This window comes from Oncorhynchus keta, chromosome 25, assembly GCF_023373465.1.
Source record: "Oncorhynchus keta strain PuntledgeMale-10-30-2019 chromosome 25, Oket_V2, whole genome shotgun sequence".
Taxonomy (NCBI): Eukaryota; Metazoa; Chordata; class Actinopteri; order Salmoniformes; family Salmonidae; genus Oncorhynchus; species Oncorhynchus keta.
Genome location: NC_068445.1, coordinates 24,040,209 through 24,052,833, shown reverse-complemented (window position 1 = coordinate 24,052,833; position 12,625 = coordinate 24,040,209). Strand labels below are relative to the sequence as shown.

The 12,625-nt window shown below is 41.8% G+C and overlaps 1 protein-coding gene across 2 annotated transcripts; it reads left to right on the top strand.

The window, feature by feature from the left end:
* The first annotated feature begins 88 nt into the window (after positions 1–88).
* LOC118371613 (ubiquitin recognition factor in ER-associated degradation protein 1-like) lies at positions 89–11,184 on the top strand. 2 transcript variants are annotated; one of them, XM_035757143.2, is made up of 12 exons: positions 89–257; positions 656–788; positions 1,038–1,070; positions 1,192–1,313; positions 8,023–8,153; positions 8,256–8,328; positions 9,592–9,660; positions 9,774–9,842; positions 9,931–9,981; positions 10,118–10,206; positions 10,356–10,440; positions 10,596–11,184. In XM_035757143.2, exons 1-12 carry the CDS (start codon positions 255–257, stop codon positions 10,662–10,664), a joined length of 927 nt encoding a protein of 308 aa, XP_035613036.1. In that variant the 5' UTR covers positions 89–254; the 3' UTR covers positions 10,665–11,184. The 2 variants fall into 2 exon arrangements, with proteins under 2 accessions (XP_035613036.1, XP_035613035.1); XM_035757142.2 differs by having other exon boundaries at positions 10,593–11,184.
* The last annotated feature ends 1,441 nt before the right edge of the window (positions 11,185–12,625 follow it).

Here is a 12,625-nt window from a genome sequence, read left to right as displayed (position 1 = left end):
AAACTGACCAATAGAAATTGCATGCAAGTAGGCGGGAGCGCGTTTAGACAATCACAAAGGATAGAATGTTGGTGTTAGGATTCTGATTGGTGTTCATGCTTTGTTTTGGGTAATCCGTCACTTCCTGCTTTCGTTGCGGCGAAGCGGAAGATAACATTGGAGTTTCAGCAGGCAGTTTGTCGGAGAATACGCTATTTAGTATAGCTTTATTCGATACATTTTGAGATACAAAGTTTGGAGTGCTAATTTTCATCATGGTAAGTACTCGACAACACTGGTTTTGACTGTTGCTTATGAAAAATGCTAACATAACCAGTGCCACATCGTATCGGAATTCACTAGCTAACCGTTAACTGTTAGCTTGATAGTAGGAAATAGTTAGCCATTCAAATAAAAGGAAATATGCACCATCATTCTGACTAATTTATATCTACCTTGCTCAGCAACTTTACTTGTGAATCGTACAGCTTTAAAAAGTTAAATGGTGTCACTTGTCAGCTAGTTTTACATGAAGTAGGCTAACTAGTTGGTATGATGTTTGAAATTAAAGTTGGATTTGAAATTAGTCAGGGTAACGTTGTCTAACCAACTGTCTAAAAATAACTCATTTTTACCTGACCTAACTACTTTTTGTTTTTCAAAATATTTGCCACAGTTTTCCTTCAACATGTTTGACCACCCGATGCCACGGACTTTCCAAAACCGCTTCTCCACTCAATACCGCTGCTACTCTGTGTCCATGTTGGCGGGTCCCAACGACCGGTCTGATGTGGAGAAAGGAGGAAAAAGTAATTATTCTATATGATGGCAATTCTATAAATTGTTGGCAATTCTATAAATAGCCAACTTTTAAATATATCATAACCATACAGGAATGTATGGAGTTTGATACCTAAGCTTTGCCCCAGTGTCCTATACACAAGTGAAGTGACTGTAGAGATTGCAGTCACTGTCATCCTACTGTCAATTGATTCTGCCTTATACTCCTCTGTAAGTGTTTTTTTTAGTGCCCATATTGCTCTGTTTTCTCATTATAGTTATAATGCCACCATCTGCACTTGACCAACTAAGTAAGTATACTCCTACTTTATCCAGATTTAAACTCTGATGATCTACATATGCAATTTTTCCGAACCAGAGTTTTATACCCAACAGATGACTTCTTCTTACCCTTCACTCTTTCCCCCAAAGGCAGACTTAACATCACCTACCCCATGTTGTTCAAACTTACCAACAAGAACTCCGACAGAATGACACACTGTGGTGTCTTGGAGTTTGTAGCAGATGAGGGGATTTGCTACCTGCCACACTGGGTGAGCAGGGTTGTTTTATTTCAACACTTATTTTTTTATAAACCTTGTGCCATATTTCTATCAAAGGATGCTTTAACTGCAGAGAAGTGGTAACACTCCCTGGCACAAGTCACACATATAAGTCTCCCCACAAGAGACCAGGGTTTGATCCCCACCCTTTTCACTGTTTCTCTCCTTCTTGCCTGTTTCCCCCTCTGATTTCCTTTTTTAAAATTATTTTTTTAACCTTTATTTAACCAGGCAAGTCAGTTGAGAACAAATTCTTATTTTCAATGACGTGGGTTAACTGCCTGTTCAGGGGCAGAACGACAGATTTGTACCTTGTCAGCTCGGGGGTTTGAACTCGCAACCTTCTGGTTATTAGTCCAACGCTCTAACCACTAGGCTACCCTGCCACCCCAAGAGAACACATCAACCAAAAAAAACATGGATGGATGGATGGATGGGTGGATGCTTTAAATTGGGAACAGTGTATGTTATGTCACGTGCATTAAAGTTAGGGATGGGCATGAGTACTCTAATGGACTACTTTAAAACTCCAACTTTAACCAGAGATCACTTTTTTTTTTTTTTTAAATACTGCAAAACTATTTGGTGGAATGTGCTTTGTGGCTGCCTGAACGGGCAAGTGAAATTGTCACCCTTACCCCTAAAAAAACAAACGTTCATTTGCTTTGACTCTAGTGTTCCATTTGTACATATGCATTTGTGGGGCACAACAAAAAAATAATACAATTCTTCTCCCTAAATTCCCTTTCCCCTCCGTGTCTCTTTCACTCAATTGCATTCCGACCGCTCCCTCTACACACGCGTGCTGAGGGCGCACGCAAGCTCCCGTTTGGCCTACAGAAATAAATGCCTATAAAAACTTATCTGATGAGACACACAACCAACATTCCTTGCCAAATGGCATCAGTTTTGTGACAAATTCAAAATGGACTGGTTGATTGAAGTAGGAAAATGTGTTCCAACAACAAGCAGAAGTTTTGGAATAATTGCATCCCATATATTTTCCGCTTAGGCTACTTTGCAAACTACTGATGCCATTTAGAATTCATGGTTGCTCAGGGCCTGAGACCCCAAGGACTGTCATATACTGTAAGATAATTGAAGACTGTTCTTTGCTGTACAACAAGGTTTTTCAGCAGTTCCTTGGGGAGAAATCTGTGCATCCAGCAGGAGCAGAGGACACACTGGAAAAAAGGCTTTTCAACATGCACCGCCCAGAGACAACCAAGGGCATAAAATTGCACATAATCGCAGCCTTGAAAAATGAGTCATCTAATCTCAGAGTTGTGGTGGCTACTTCAGTACTGGGAATGGGGATAGACTTTAAGCGTGTCATGTAGACAACTATGGACCACCTCAAGACCTTGAGTCCTACATGCAGGCATATGGAAGAGCAGGGAGGGACGGCATGAGCTAAAATTAATTTATCCTGTACCGTGGAAGACCGCTTGTTTGAGTTTCATATAAGAAGGGACTGTATGTGTCAAACAGAACCAGCTGTAGGCGGTTGAAACTCTTACAGCTCTTTGATGATTAAGGCATGCAACCAATATCACCCAAACATGGCTGCTGTGACAATTGTGCTACTACCTCATGCAACTGCAAGGATGTACAGTGCATTCGGAAAGTATTCAGGCCCCTTCACCTTCTCCACATTTTGTTACAGTACAGCCTTATTCTAAAATAGATTTATTTTTTACTTCTTCAATCTACACACAATACCCCGTAATGACAAAGCGAAAACAGGTTTTTAGAAACCAGACATTGCTCATCACCTGGCCATCCCTACAGTGAAGCATGGTGGTGGTGGCAGCATCATGCTGTGGAGATTTTTTTCAGCGGCAGGGACTGGGATACTAATCAGGCTCAAGGGGAGGTACGGAGAAAAGTACAGAGAGCTCCTTGATGAAAACCTGCTCCACAGCACTCAGGACCTGAGACTGGGGCGACGGTACACCTCCCAACAGGACAATGACCCTAAGCACACAGCCAAGACAACACAGTAGTGGCTTCGGGACAAGTCTATGAATGTCCTTGTATGGCCCAGCCAGAGCCCGGACTTGAACCCAATCGATCTCCGGAGAGACCTGAAAGTAGCTGTGCAGCGACGCTCCCCATCCAACCTGACAGAGCTCGAGAGGATCTGCAGAGAATAATTGAAACTCCCCAAATACAGGCGTGCCAAGCTTGTAGCATCAAACCCAAGAAGGTTCTTCAATAAAGTACTGAGTAAATGGTCTTAATACTTATGGAAATGTATATATTTTTTTTTTAGCCAACATTTTTTAATCTGTTTTTGCATTGTCATTATGGGGTATTGTGTGTAGATTGAGGATTTTTTCAAATCCATTTTAGAGTGAGACTGTAATGTAACAATATGTGGAGAAAATGAAAATAATTACATAAATAAATGCAACAAAGAATGTAACATTATAAAAGTGAATACACGTTTTGCCAGTCTACGTTGTTATTTGTTTCAGTATTACGTCTTTCCTCTTTCTTAAATTACTTCTCTAACTGTGGTATTTAAGATGACAGTTTCCATTCCAGAGTTTCAGCACCACAGTTGAAATCAACAGTCAACATGTGTGCCTTTGTCTGTGTGCCAAAAGGGCAGAACGTTTGTTCTTCTCATGGTGTAAGGTCAGTTTGATTGCTGAATCTGATCCATTACACTTGTTCCTCATAGTCCAATTTGTGCAGCAGGTTTATTTTGGAGTTCTGGAAGCTCGGGTAGAACCTGCCAGGTGTCAAAGCAAACTCCTTCTGATGAAGAAGCACACTTACTATATGGTTGATGGCCTCAGATTTACTTGAGATTGAGTGCTTTCCAGACTTTGGCGTCAGCTCAGTCTTAATCAAATCGATGCATGAGGTCTGTCTTCTCTCGTTATGGTCCTGCTGAATTTCTGTGCAATGTCAAACTGGACTTGGGCACCTTGATGTTGGATGAGGTCTTTTGTGAGGTGCACATTGTGTCCGTAGTTCTTGCATCAAATACTTTTGGTATTGCTCTGGGCTGATTACCTTGAAGACATGTACCAATTATTTCCAAAGGACCTCTTAAGTATATGTTACTTTACCGGAAGTAGTTGTAAATTTGACCTTAAATAAAAGGACAATAAGGTTTTAATATCTGAGACTGTCATAATGCATAATGCATTATGCCACATAAAATGGGCCTATCAGTTACTTCATTGTTAAGTGGGAAAAATCAGTACAAAGGATCTAGGCTACAATTTTCATCATGATCAACTGAATATATTATTAAATGTATCCTACAAATGTGAGCCTGTAGGACATGTGCAACACTAACTGATAAGTCAATGAAGAGGGTAATGATTAATACTGGGATAATAAACAAACAAAAAATCATAGCTATGTTGTTCGAAGGTAGAGCACTTTAACTACTTTAACTACTTTCGTGTAGTGATCATTTTTTTGTCACTTACAGCCAATGATTCACAGAAAAACAGTGCTTGTAGCGGTTGAATTCCTATATCTAGCAGCTGGTCATATGTGTCTGGGGCTGGGACCCTGAATTAAGCTTCGTCTCTCCGGACTCTCTGCTTTTCTGAACAGACACTTTTGGTACTTCTTGGTGTCGAGACAGCCATTACACATAATTTCATTCTATGTTCCAGATGTGTGATGCATCACTTTTTTTTCACTTGGAAAAAATATTTTGTTTAATTCTGTTTATATTACATAATGGTTTTTACTATAACATGTGTCTTGACTGTGTTAAGGGCTCAGGAATTAAGCGTATCTTGTCTGCTAAATTAACAAAACAAGGCTATGCCAGTGCACAGCCATCGGCTTCTACAAACAAGCACCACTGCTAAGGTTACTGACATTTTTAAAGATTGTGTTTCATGATATAATATAACCAGTTGATATTACGGTTTCAATAAATTAATATTAAAATGGCGTTGCCTAATATTGAGTTGCATCCCCTTTTACCCTCTGAACAGCCATCTATTCTTCTGAGCATTTTTTATTTTATTGAACCTTTTATTTAACTAGGCAAGTCATTTTAAGAACAAATTCTTATTTACAACAATGGCATACTGTACACAATCCACAATCCATGTCTCAATTGTCTCAAGGCTTAACAATCCTTCTTTAACCTGTCTCCTCCCCTTCATCTACACTGGTTTTGAAGTTGGATTTAACAAGTGACATCAATAAGAGATCATAGCTCTCACCTGGTCAGTCTATGCCTGGCACGGCATGGACTCTACATGGTGTTGAAAGTGTTCCACAGGGATGCTGGCCCCATGTTGACTCCAATGCTTCCCACAGTTGTGTCAAGTTGGCCGGATATCCTTTGGGTGGTGGACCATTCTTGATACACACAGGAAACTGTTGAGTGTGAAAAACCCAGCAGCTTTGCAGTTCTTGACACACTCAAACCGGTTCGCCCGGCACCTTCTACCATACCCAGTTCAAAGGCACTTAAATATTTTGTATTGCCTTATTCACCCTCTGAATGGCACACACTGTACACAATCCATGTTTCAATTGTCTCTAGGCTTAAAAATCCTTCTTTAACCTGTTATCCTCTCCATCTACACCGATTTGAAGTGGATTTAACAAGTGACATCAATAAGAGATCATAGCTTTCACCTGGTCAGTCTATGTCATGGAAAGAGCAAGTGTTGATAATGTTGGAACAAAGCGGGCCTTTATATTTTCTCGAACAGTCAGTTATTGGTCACATACACATGGTTAGCAGATGTGAATGTAGTGAAATGCTTGTGCTTCTAGTTCTGAATGTGCAGTAATATCTAACAATTTCACAACAACTACCTTACACGTGTGTGTATAAAGGAAGGAATAACAATATATACATATAAATATATGGATGAGCGATGGCCGTACGGCATAGGCAAGATGCAGTAGATGGTATGGAGTACAGTACATCCATATGAGATGAGTAATGCAGGGTATGTAAACATTATATAAAGTGGCATTGTTTAAAGTGACTAGTGATACATTTATTACATCCAATTTTTAATAATTCAAGTGGCGGCAGGGTAGCCTAGTGGTTAGAGCGTTGGACTAGTAACCGGAAGGTTGCAAGTTCAAACCCCCGAGTTGACATGGTACAAATCTGTCGTTCTGCCCCTGAACAGGCAGTTAACCCACTGTTCCTAGGCCATCATTGAAAATAAGAATTTGTTCTTAACTGACTTGCCTGGTTAAATAAAGGTAAAATAAATTTAAAAAGAGATTGAGTCAGTATGTTGGCAGCAGCCACTCAGTGATGGCTGTTTAACAGTCTGATTGCCTTGAGATAGAAGCTGTTTTTCAGTCTCTTGGTCAACTGCTTTGATGCACCTGTACTGACCTCGCCTTCTGGATGATAGCGGGGTGAACAGGCAGTGGCTCGGGTGGTTGTTGCCCTTGATGTTTTTGGCCTTCCTGTGACATCGGGTGGTGTAGGTGTCCTGGAGGGCAGGTAGTTTGCCACCGGTGATGTGTTGTGCAGACCTCACTACCCTCTGGAGAGCCTTGCGGTTGTGGGCGGAGCAGTTGCCGTACCAGGCCGTGATTGTGCATCTGTAAAAGATTGCGAGTGTTTTCGGTGACAAACCAAATTTCTTGAAGAGGTGCTGTTGAGGTTGAAGAGGTGCTGTTGTGCCTTCTTCACCACATTGTCTGTGTGAGTGAACCATTTCAGTTTGTCCGTGATGTGTACGCTGAGTAACTTAACTTTCCATCTTCTCCACTACTGTCCCGTCGATGTGGATGATGATCATGATCATCTCCTTTGTTTTGTTGAGTGTGAGGTTATTGTCCTGACACCACACTCAGAGGGCCCTCGCCTCCTCCCTATAGGCCGTCGTTGTTGGTAATCAAGCCTACCACTGTAGTGTCGTCTGCAAACATGATGAGTGAGTTGGAGGCGTGCATATGGCCACGCAGTCATGGGTGAACAGGGAGTACAGGAGAGGGCTGAGAATGCACCCTTGCGGGGCCCCAGTGTTGAGGATCAGCGGGGTGGAGATGTTGTTTCCTACCCTCACCACCTGGGGGGCGGCCCGTCAGAAAGTCCAGGACCCAGTTGCACAGGGCGGGCTCGAGACCCAGGGTCTCAAGCTTAATGACGAGTTTGGAGGGTACTATGGTGTTAAATGCTGAGCTGTAGTCAATGAACAGCATTCTTACGTAGGTATTCCTCTTGTCCAGATGGGTTAGGGCAGTGTGATTGCAATTGCATTGTCTGTGGACCTATTGGGGCGTTAAGCAAATTGGAGTGGGTCTAGGGTGTCAGGTAGGGTGGAGGTGATATGATCCTTGACTGGTCTCTCAAAGCACTTCATGATGATGGAAGTGAGTGCTACGGGGCAATAGTCGTTTAGCCCAGTTACCTTAGCTTTCTTGGGAACAGGAACAACGGTGGCCCTCTTGAAGCATGTGGGAACAGCAGACTGGGATAGGGATTGATTGAATATGTCCGTAAACACACCAGCCAGCTGGTCTGCGCATACTCTGAGGACTCGGCTAGGGATGCCGTCTGGGCAGGGTTAACGCGTTATGTTTTACTCACGTTGGCCACGGTGAAGGAGAGCCCGCAAGTGTGGTAGCGGGCCCTGTCAGTGGCCCTGTATTAAAATCATTAATTAAAATCGTCATGAACTTTAGTAGGTATGTTGTCTGTAGTGACATGGTTGCCTGTGTGTCTCCCCTGTAGATGATGCAGAATCTCCTGCTGGAGGAAGGAGGCCTGGTCCAGGTGGAGAGTGTGAACCTCATGGTGGCCACATACTCCAAGTTCCAGCCACAGAGCCCAGACTTCCTGGATATCACTAACCCCAAAGCAGTGTATGTACAGTTATAGACCTTTAATCACTCACCTCTGCACATTGTCTTTAAGTGTCATTAAAAATAGGCAAATGATTCTCACTTTTCACTTCACTCTCATAGGTTGGAAAATGCTTTGAGAAACTTTGCCTGCTTAACTACAGGAGATGTTGTCGCAATTAACTACAATGAAAAGGTAACTGTTTGAAGTTATTGGTACACTACACAGCCAAAAGTATGTGGAATCCTGCTCATCGAACATCTCATTCCAGAATCATGGGCATTAATATGGAGTTAGTCCCGCCATTCCTGCTATAACAGCCTCCACTCTTCTGGGAAGGCTTTCCAGTAGATGTTGGAACATTGCTGTGGGGACATCTATTCAGCCATGAGCATTAGTGAGGTAGGGCACTGATGTAGGACGGTTTGGCCTGGCTCACAGTCGGCAGTCCAGTTCATCCCAAAGGCGTTTGATGGAGTTGAGGTCAGGACTCTGAGCAGGCCAATCAAGTTCTTCCACACTGATCTCGACAAACCATTTCTGTATGGACCAGGTTGTGTTCTCCTGGCATCCGCCAAACCCAGATTTGTCCGTCGAACTGCTAGATGGTGAAGTGAGATTCATCACTCCAGAGAATGTGTTTCCAGAGTCCAATGGCGGCGAGCTTTACTCCACTCCAGCCAATGCTTGGCATTGCGCATGGTGATCTTAGGCATGTGTGTGGCTGCTCGGCCACGGAAACCCCTTTCATGAAGCTCCCAACGAACAGTTCTGGTGCTGACATTGCTTCCAGAGGCAGTTGGAACTCGGTAGTGAGTGTTGCAACCAAGAACAGGCAAGTTTTATGCGCTTCAGTCACTTGTGTGACCTACCACTTCGCATTTGAGCCATTGTTGCTCTGAAACATTTCACAATAATGGCACTTACAGTTGACCGGGGCAGCTCTAGCAGGGCAGAAATTTTATGAACTGACTTGTTGGAAAGGTGGCATCCTATGATGATACCACGTTGGAAGTAATTGAGCTCTTCAGTAAGGTAATTCTACTGACACTGTTTGTCTATGGAGATTGTATGGATGTGTACTTGATTTTATACACCTGTCAGCAATTGGTGTGGCTGAAATATCCAAATCCACTCATTTGAAGGGGTGTCTACAAACATTTGGCCATATACTATGACTATCATAGTATGATGACTGTATTACAATGCACAAGGCAAAACTGTAATGGAATTTGACTTGTCACCAGAAATGTTTCTTCTAAATATAAGGTGTGGCATCACAGTAGGCTGCTGAGGGGAGGATGGCTTATAATAATGGTGGGAATGGTATCAACATTCCATTTATTCCGTTCCAACCATTAATATTTAACCCACCCTCCCCAAATAATGTGACACCGGCAGCCTGTGTGTGGCATACAGTTGTGCCTGACCTGTTATCTTTCTCTATACTGATTTCAGATCTATGAACTGCGAGTGATGGAGACTAAGCCAGACAAGGCCGTATCTATCATTGAATGTGATATGAATGTAAGATCTTCTGTACTATCTATCATACCATAAGTGGAGACACAACACTTTAACTTAGATTATGGTACCTAATAGCTCTACCTCACCCAGCCATACCTGTTATTGTCTCTCAGGTGGACTTTGATGCGCCGCTTGGTTACAAAGAACCAGAGAGGTGTTACAAAGCACCAGAGGAGCCCACAGTAAGAACAACACATGTAGAGTATTTCTAATCCGGTCTCAGTGTTTATACTGTATGTTTTGATGAACTCTAATCACTCCTCACAACAGGAGGAGGAAGGAGACCCCAACACTTGGACTGAAATGGACATGAGATTCAGAGTGAGTTTATGCTTATGGATTTTTTCCTTACTTACCTCAGTTCATTCCCATATGGTTCACGTTCTCTTTCATTTATGCGAAGCTCATGCAATCCTCAATTCAACCCATGAATTAGTCTGAATACTTCTCTCTATAGGCTTTCACAGGTTCAGGCAATCGCCTGGATGGCAAAAAGAAAGGCATCGAGCCCAGCCCCGTCCCCATCGATCCCAGTGACATTAAAAGGTTGGGAGCTATTATCAGTCCTAAAACAACCCATAATCCTTTCCCCATATCTGGGCAACTTTTGTATTTCCAGATCACATCTACATGTGACATGCTATAATGAAATCAGCTCTGATCTTAATCTTTAACCCCTCTCTGTCCCAATGCAGAGGGATTCCTAACTATGAGTACAAGGTTGGCAGGATCACCTTCATCAGAAACTCTAGGCCTCTGCCCAGGAAAACAACAGAGGATGTAAGTATGATGGTTAAAGAAGGAAAATGTCATAAACTGCTTCATCCCTTTCTTGCAAACACTGAAATTCCAGGAAGGCATAAAAGCTGTATTTAGATAGTTCAAATTGTATGTGCCAGATTTGAATGCTAAAGCTAGTTGCATGTTTTCAGGAGGATTTGGAATTCATCGCCTTCTCTGGTGAGGGAAAGTCACTTCGCAAGAAGGGTGGCAGAAAGCTTTGAGGCACTACAGTATTCAACTGCAGAGACTGACTGCAGACTCCACATACATACTCACACACCCACCATAAGCAACCAATAAAGGCAGGTCATGAAAAGAGCTGGGTTCATTTTTTTCTTTCCCTTGGCAGGAATCAACCATGTGTTGCTCTCCTTTGATCATATGGTAATGGTCTTGCCCATGGTAAGCATGTTAAAAGCACATAAAAAAATTTCAATTTTATTGGGACTGTGGTTAGAGTCCAGGGTTACTGGTATGAGCCCATTCAAAGACAGCAACCCTTTCCTTTCACTAAAATATGATAAATATCATAGAACATTGTTTACCTTTCAATGGAATGACAGTTGTTAATGTTGGAGTGGGTTTGATTTTTCTTGGAATATGTATCAAATTCATTTGGAAACGCTCTCTGACATTGGAATCTGTTGGACTCGAACTTTGAGTGATGAGTGGTAGATAAATGCTATTTCGTTTGTTTATTTATCAACACTCTGAAGTAAAGTACAGTGTTTTGAATGTGCACTCTGTATAGATCTGTTTATTTTTTACTTAAAATTATGTGTGTGGAATGATGCTTCCATTATATTGGTTTATAGAGCCTAATGTTAAAGTGTATCAGTAGGTATTGAAATAGCTACATATTGTAATTGGTAAGTGTGCGGAGTCCAGAACAAAACACAGTAAAGGGATACAAGAACAACTTGTGAATAATGTAGGGATTTATGAGTCTGAGCTGCATGGTTGGTTGGTGAGGGTGGAGGCAGTCTCACAGTATGGACTGGGATAGAATAACACAGAGAAATTAAATCATTAGACATTTTGCATGACTGAAAAACACCAACTTCTTGATGCCTTTTCTTTGTATTTGACTGGTATTGCTGGCAACAAAGCCTGTACTTTTATTTCCATCAACCGACCTAGTTATGATTGCAGTAATGTATTTAAAAGTCCTGAGTATAAATGTTGCCTTTCATTGACACATATTAAGTCATGAACATTCTGTTGTCCGTCAAGCTATTTATTGTCAATCACAAAGCTTTACAGAAATGCTTTTTATGCATTTATTCTCTCCATTTAAATGCATTTAGTTCTGTCTTTGAGTTGTTCTTGTCTATTGTCACAGAAATGCTTTGGCATTTGACATGGGGGGAATGCACTACAGGAGGTAGGTGGCACCTTAATTGGGGAGAAAGCGCTTGTGGTAATGTCTGGAACGGAATTAGTGGAATGGTATCAAACACATGGTTTCTATGTGCTTGATGCCATTCCATTTACACAGTTCCAGTCATTTTTATGAGCCATCCTCCCTTCAGCAGCCTCCACTGGAGTGCACACTTTTTTTTTCTTGATTTTGACAAATAAATATTTAAAAGCCCTCTATATTTAGTGAATAGATGATGGGTTAGTGTGGACATGATTCTAACTTAAACTACAAATGGCTAGTAGGTTGAGAAGAGAAATTGTGTGCAATGTGATCACATCCAAGGTTGATCAAAAAAGCTACTTTATGAAATGCTCATACAGAGGTTCATCCAGGGCAGATGTTTTTATATGATCTGGAAGAGCATATTCTAATGCTTCTACCTTAATGAGCACATGGGCTCTGTTCCAAAATACAACTGGTTGCAACTGGATAATGACACTCAAGTTTTGTGGAAGTGATAGATGTGCAGAAGATGAATGTGCAAGTAGAGATACTAGGGTGCAAAGGAGCAAAAATAAATAAAAAATATAAATAAGATAAATAACAATATGGTGATGAGGTAGTTGGATGGGCTATTTACAGATTGGCTATGTACAGGTGCAATGATCTGTAAGCTGCTCTGATAGCTGATGCTTAGAGATAGTGAGGTAGATATGAGTCTCCAGCTTCAGTGATTTTTGCAATTCGTTCCAGTCATTGGCAGCAGAGAACTGGAAGGAAAGGCAGCCAAAGGAGGAATTGGTTTTGGGGGTGACCAGT

Coding starts and splice junctions, on each gene's coding strand:
- LOC118371613 (XM_035757142.2), top strand. Junction 8,154..8,255: donor ATCACTAACCCCAAAGCAGT/GTATGTACAGTT, acceptor TCACTCTCATAG/GTTGGAAAATGCTTTGAGAA. Junction 9,843..9,930: donor AAGCACCAGAGGAGCCCACA/GTAAGAACAACA, acceptor TCCTCACAACAG/GAGGAGGAAGGAGACCCCAA.